The sequence below is a fragment of the Arachis ipaensis genome, chromosome B4 (assembly GCF_059453495.1).
Source record: "Arachis ipaensis isolate K30076 ecotype BB chromosome B4, ASM5945349v1, whole genome shotgun sequence".
Taxonomy (NCBI): Eukaryota; Viridiplantae; Streptophyta; class Magnoliopsida; order Fabales; family Fabaceae; genus Arachis; species Arachis ipaensis.
This window is the reverse complement of record NC_142439.1, coordinates 35,095,103-35,102,460: the sequence shown is the minus strand read 5'-3', so window position 1 is coordinate 35,102,460 and position 7,358 is coordinate 35,095,103. Positions and strand designations below refer to the sequence as shown.

At 33.8% G+C, this 7,358-nt stretch overlaps 1 protein-coding gene across 1 annotated transcript; it reads left to right on the top strand.

Moving 5' to 3' along the window:
* Positions 1-325: 325 nt before the first annotated feature.
* Positions 326-1,325, top strand: LOC107636379 (uncharacterized). The gene has a single exon (XM_016339897.3). The coding sequence runs from the start codon at positions 326-328 to the stop codon at positions 1,298-1,300; it is 975 nt and encodes a 324-aa protein (XP_016195383.1). The 3' UTR covers positions 1,301-1,325.
* Positions 1,326-7,358: the final 6,033 nt, after the last annotated feature.

Sequence of the window (7,358 nt, the reverse complement as noted above, 5' to 3'; positions counted from 1 at the left end):
GTCTACTAGTAATAATGTAATCATAAATAGAAAAGTACAGGGTCAACAACTTTATTAAATTTTGGCCAGCATGTAACTAGCAAAAAAAGTGAGTTATTGAATAAAATTTCACACCAATCTCACACTATTAAAATCATCATTGATGGCTATTTGATGACTACAAATAACAAAAGTTGCTGGCGCTAGCATTTTTTATCATAAATATAGGCATCATTTGTTTTTATTTGAAAAAACCTTTAATTTGACCTATTTAATTAGCTTCACCCAACTCATTCTTCTTTCCTTTCTTGCACCACTGTTACTACACACTCAAAATTATACTAAAATGGCTACCACCATGTCTCCACTCACCACCGAAGAGCTCCACCACTTCCACAAAACCGACCGCAGCCTCTTCCGCTTCCTCATCTTCAAACTCCGCCGTGACATCACGCAATCCCTTCTTGTCATGGCCCTGTGGCTATGGCTAGAACACATTGGCTACCCTAACCTCATTCACACTATCATGCAACTAAAAAACCAGCCTTCCCTCGTGGCCGCTGCGGTCGACGAGGCCGCCGCATGCCTCATATTCCTCGAGACAGAAAACTTCAGCAGTGGCCTTGGCGGTGGCGGTGGCGGAGGCTTATTCTTAACGAAAAAGTTAATCCAAAGAGACATCTCAATTAGAATCTTCCATGAGAGAAGGTACACTGCACTTGCCGGAATCAAAAGCATTCTTAAAAACATATGCAGTAGAATCTTCTTAGACATCTTGCATGGTAATAAAAATATTCTCCAAAAAAGAAATAAAAATAATAATCATCACAAAAATGGCAACGTTCTTGTTATCACGTCATCAAAGAAAAGGCATAATAGTAATTTCACTAATTTGTCTACTTCCCCGGGTTTTCGCCACACTTTCTTTGGCGACATTATTGACATGATGATGACACCACCGCCGCAATTAGTAGAGGCCTCATCTTCAAATCTCGGTTTGCTTCATGAGAATAATATATGGAATGGGAAGAGGCCCTCCGATGATGTTTGCAAAGAGGATAGAACAATGTTCTTGACATTCTCTAGAGGCTTTCCGGTGTCGGAGAAGGAAGTCAGAGAATTGTTTGGGGATGAATGTGTGGAGAGTGTAACCATGGGTGGCGGCGGCGGCAACGATGGTCGCCAGAAATTGTATGCGGTGATGGTGCTAAAGAAGGTGGCCACGGTGGATCGGATTCTCAATGGTAAAAGGATTGCAAAGCATCAAATTAACGGCAAACATATTTGGACTCGCAAGTTTGAATTTCACTCTTATTGTTAAGATGTATAAGATTATATATTTAATTAAGCACTAAGTTATTGGTTCAAAATGAAGTACTTATTGTTAGGAATTAGAATCTATGTTATATTATATTTGTGATCCTTCTTAATCAGCAGAACTTTTCTTTCTGCACAACTTTGTTTAATTTGTATCAGTGTAATGCTTCCATTATAAGCGAAGCAAGAAATATGTATATGGTATGGCTATCATATAAATTATGGTGAGTATGATGGTTATAAATTACACTTAAAGGTTATACTTTTATTAGTTGATAATATTTTAAATTTATTTACATTATTATTTTTTATGTTATTTTTATATTAAAAATATTATCAAATAATAAAAACGTATAACTTTCATTTAAGTTATATTTTTCAAGTGATGTTAAAAATTATAACTACCATAATAATGATAGTCATTATAATATTCATCTTGTATAATATAATAGAAGTAATGATTGGATAGGTCCTAAAAAATTTTGTTGATGGTACAAAAATCTTAAAAAATAATTTTTTTTCTTCTACTCTTCTCTGTCTGAATGAACCCAAAAACTACTATTTGCTGAAATGAAAAATAATCTCTAGAAGAGGAAGACTTGGTAATGGTAAGAAGCACCAAGAAAGTCAAGATAAATAAAACAGATCAGGTGGAAGCAGTGGAACTTAGTTCAAACAAGGGGTCATGGACCCGAAATTTTTTATAAAAAATTTAGTAGTATTTTTTTAAAAGATAAAAAATAGTTCAATTAACTTAAATAATTTACTATGACTTAAAATATCTAACAAGTTCAATAAACAATACTCTCTCTATCTTTAAATTTAAATATAAAAAATTAGATATTTTTATTTATTTAATTTAATATTATTTTATATTTTACTATTTATTTAATTTAAATTTTTATATGATAAAAAATAATAGAATATTCAATAAGTATTAATATTATTGTATTTGTATAAATTGATAAAAAAATTCAATAAATACTATAAATTTTAATATTTGTCCTTTTAACTTCTTCTTTACATATTTTACAGGATATATATTCAAATTTTTATATAAAATAATAATAAAAAATCAAAGAATTGATACATTTTTTAAGAGGAAGGCTAATATTTAAGAAAGAGAACATAAACTTTTACAATATCAACACCTGTAGATAGTTCTTCTATTTTAATGAATCACGAAGAAAGTGAGATATAACCTTCAAAAGTTCAAAAAGTTACATCTGATGACTTTAACCTTAACTTTTTGGAACGAGATCTTGAAAAACGGCTTTAAATTTGGCAATATCACCCAATCCAGAGAAATGAGATTAGACGAGTTTATCTTAAATGGGGTCCATATCAAAAACATTTTGACAATTATTTTCTATCTGACCCCCCCAAAATTTTGTTTCAAGTTCTGCCACTGGGTGGAAGATCATATGGAGGTGATCGTGCATAGGGAGGGGAGAGGCCAGAAGTAGCTATAGAGAAAACAAATATTTTAGCTACAAAGAAGAATATTTTTGAATCTGCTGTCCCGAAAAAGCTAAGATAAAACCATCCTATAAGGGCAGATTAATCAATAATTATTTTGGCAAGTTGAATCCATATGAAATCGTCAAGATAGTAACTGAAGACTACATCTTGGATGAAGATCCAATGGAGGATATGGAGGATGATCAGGCTCCTTTCAATTCAAATCCAACCATAGAAGTGTCCCTTGAAGAATACAACGAGTGGTGTAGATCATGAAAACAATCCCTCATTGTTAAACCCTTGGAAAGAAACTAAACTTGCAAACTATAGAGCGATGGATTAGCAGAAGATGAACAACAAAGGAAGCTATTCAAGTAATGGATTTGGAAAGAGACTACTTCCTGGTTCGTTTCTCAAGCCAAGATGATTATGCTCATATGTTAATCAAAGGCCCTTGGATAGTTGCGGATCACTACCTTCTCGTTCAGAGATGGAGACCCTTTTTCATGCCACAAGAGAATGAAGTTCAGAAAGTCACTATGTGGACCAGAATCCCTAACCTCCCAGTGAAATTGTACAATAGATATTTCTTATGGAAGGTGGGAAAGATTATTGGAATAATACTTAGAGTGGATAAACACACTTCTATCCATTCAATAGGCAAATTTGCATGGGTAGAGATTGACCTAAGGAAGAAGTTAGTGCCATCATTCTAAGCAGTATGGAAGGAATTTAGATTAGAATACAAAGGACTCCATCAAATCTATTTTTATTGTGGTAAATACGGACATAAGATGGGCGGCTGCTCAGAAAAAAAAAGCTGAAACACCCACCTATGAAAAACTAGAATTGTTGGAAGGAAGGTGGAGCCACTACCAAAGATTAGCACCTGTCAGAAAAGGAAAGTGCAGAAAATCACATGAAGAAAGATAATATTGGGGTGAAAAATCCTCAGCCAGCTATTGGTACAGCAGATGGGAGTAATAAAAGCCATTTAAACGCTGGTAAATTAGAAAATTTTACAACAAAAGAGGAAAGTTTTTTTGGGACATGGATGGTGGTTAAAAACTTTTAAAGGAGAAATCAGCAAGGATCTGGGAGCAATAATTCCAATGATAACAAAGAATATTTCAACACCAGATTTGACGCCTTAAGAAATGAAGAGACTAATTAGAAAAGTGAGAAAATACACAAGAAGACACAGAAAGGAAGTCCTTCCCTTTTGAATTAGAAGAAAGTGTCAAGCACTAGCACAAGTCAACATGTTGATAAGGCAGAAAAATAGAATTATAAACAAAAAATCACTAATAAACCAAATGCTACCAACAAGAATTCAAAGGAGAAAAGTCTTGAGACTAGCAAGGATCTAACCAGGAACATTCAAAATCAATGAGCTAAGTCTAGAATAAACAAATACTCTCATTATTGCCGATGCCGTCAATCCAGCGCATAAACTAACCAAGAAGAAAGATGATGAACGACAACAGGAATATCAAAGACAATTAAGTAGACCCAACCAGGAGATTTATGTAAAATATGAAGAAGGAAACTACATCTCTACCAATGGCTCCCTTGATGTAAATACTAAATCCTAATTAATGGGGCTTATGGGGGAGGAAACTTGAAACAATGTAGTGAACGCTATAAGGATAAATCATCAGAACCCAGGACAAGGGACAATAAGTCAAAGGATATGGTGATCGATCTGTATATGCCCGAAGAAACTACTGCTAGTAGAAGTGCAGCTGTGGAAAAGAAGCTCCAAAGGCTATGGAAGCCTGAACGTACCCTCTTTTGGGATAAGGAGTTTACTTATCTCCTTGATATTTTCCTTCTTTTTATTTGTTATCTATGAATATTTTGATTTGGAATTGTCGTAGAGCCTTTGCAAAAGGCTTTAAATTTATTATCAATGACCTTATGTATGAATATAGAACTAAGTTTTAGATTTTATTGAAAACTTATGTATCAAGAACGAAGGCTAAATTCATTATTAAAAAATTGGGCTTTGATTCATGGTGCTTTAGCGACGGAGAAAATTTTTTGGGTGGTATATGGTGCCTTTGGAAAAAGGATTACTGGAACATAAAATCTATTATTGTTCATAAACAATTGGTACACCACGAGGTTTAATGGCAAAATAGCAGCCCTTGGTATTTCATTGCTATTTGTGGAAGCCCAAGAGTAGGAGATCGTAGGAAACTCTGGAGAAAATTGGATGAGATTGCAGCCACCATTGATGGATCTTGGCGCCTAGGCAGTGACTTCAACTCTACTCTTTTCTTAAATGACACGGGAGGATCTTCTAATCTTTTCTTAGACTCTAATAATTTTAATGATTGTGTTTTAAGTTGTGGCGTAAAGATTTAGAATTCTCTTGTCCCTACTTTACGTGGCAAAGGGGTAATATCAGAAAAAGACTAGATCGTTTTTTATGTAATATTGATTTCTCTAATTTTTCTAGATGTGGGGGTTAAACACTTATAAAAATTGAAGTTTGATCACCTCCCTATTCTCCTTTACTTTCAGCTAGCTCATAATAATGGAGGTGCTAAGCCCTTCAAATTCATAGCACCTTGGGTGCTTTATAAAGACTACGATAACATGGTTAAGGAAAGCTGAGATGAGCAAAATAATTTTTTAACCAACATAACCAGCTTTATTGAAAAAGCAAAAGTTTGAAATAAGGTTTGGCCATATCTTTAAGAAGAAACAACGCATTCTCTTGAGACTTGAGGGGATAAATAAGAAGCTATCCTTCACTATTAACCCCTTTTTTGGATAAACTTGAAAAGGATTTATGGAAAGAATATGAGGCTATAACCATGTAAGAAGAATTTTATTGGCAATAAATGTCCAAATATAACATTATTAAATTTTGGGATCAAACTCTAAGTACTTTCACCAAAAAACTAATAGTAAGCGAAGGAGAAACAAAAGTACAGCCTTAAAAAATGATGAGGAGTGAGTGGATGATGTTGATAGCCTTAAGTCCTAGGGTGTTGAGTTTTTTAAATCTCTTTATTACTCTAATCAGAATCTAGCTTATTTGAAGTGACTAATATATTTCCTAAGTTGCAGGATAGGGATTATTATGAAGATATCGCAAAAAAGGTGTCTATTATGGAAGTCAAAGATGTTGTTTTTCCATGGGAAGCTGAAAGGCTCCTAGAGGTAATGGCCTCCTAGCAAAGTTTTATCAACAGGCTTGGGATGTTATCGCTAATTCTTTAATAGAATGGGTGAAAAATATTTTTATGGAACCATTAAAGATAGCAGAGATTAACAAGCCTCTAATAGCCATAATTCCAAAGATTTTTTCATTGAAAAATTTTGGACATTTTAGGCCTATTAGCCTTTATAATGTTTGTTATAAAGTGATGACTAAAATTATTTCTTGTAGAATAAAGAAGTTTATGCTTACCCTTATTTCTAATACCCAATCTAGCTTTGTACTTGGTAAGGTTAGTGCAGACAATATCCTAGTGGCATAAGAGGTGGTACACACCATGCGAAACAAGAAGCAAGGGAAAGGACTAATAATGGCAATTAAAATTAATTTGGAAAAAACATATGACAAGATTAACTGGTTGTTTGTGATGGACACTCTAAAAGGCGGGGATGCTGGACAACATTGTAAGTGTTATAGGCTATTGCATCTCCACAACCACAATGAACTTTCTCTAAATGGTTCACTCTCTGAATCTTTCAGCCCAACTAAAAGAATTAAATAGGAAGATCCTCTCTCAACCTATTTGTTCATTTTATGTATTGAACGTTTGTCCCATTTACTTAATAAACTTGTGGAAGACAAGATATGGAAGCCCATCATTCTCTCAAGAGGAGGGCCTAATATTTATCATTTTGTTTTGTAGATGATCTAATCCTCTTTGCAAAAGCAGATATGGAACAAGTTCACATCATTAAAGATGCTCTCCAACACTTCTGTGAGTGTTTTGGCTAGAAAATTAGTCTTGAAAAGTCACGTGTTTACTTTTTCAGCAATGTAAATCATAACACAAGACAGCAACTTGGTGCGGAATTTTGAATACTACAATCTAACCGACAAGTACACCGGGTCGTACCAAGTAATAGTTCAGGTGAGTGAATGTCGATCCCACAAGGATTAATGGATCAAGCAACAATTGCTGAGTGATTATGCTAGTTAGGCAAATTAAATTGAGTGTTTTGTATTCCAATTATCATAAATCAATAACTCAGAGAATTCAAGAAAGCAAGTAATGAACAGTTGGTGAAAATAGTATGAGAAAATAGTTAAGGCTTTAGAGATGTTCACTTTTTCGGATTAACAATGCTTACCAACTACTTTAATCATGCAAAGAATCAATTCATGGCAAACTTTAATTGATTAAACCCTAATTCTTTAGTAATTTAATCTCCCCTAACCTGATCAACTGCCAATTTTTTTGTCACTTAATTTAAATTAGAGGATTAAGTCCAATTCTAGTTTATAAGCAACACAAACTCTAAGTACCCAAAGATAAGATTATTATATATCACATATCTCGTTAAGACCAGGTAGTTAGATAGTTATGAGGAATTGATTTCAAGCTGTTATTCAAGTGATTTAACTTTTTCAA

Bases quoted from the DNA above. Each gene is read 5' to 3' on its own strand.
- LOC107636379 (XM_016339897.3), top strand. From the start codon at position 326: ATGGCTACCACCATGTCTCCACTCACCACCGAAGAGCTCCACCACTTC.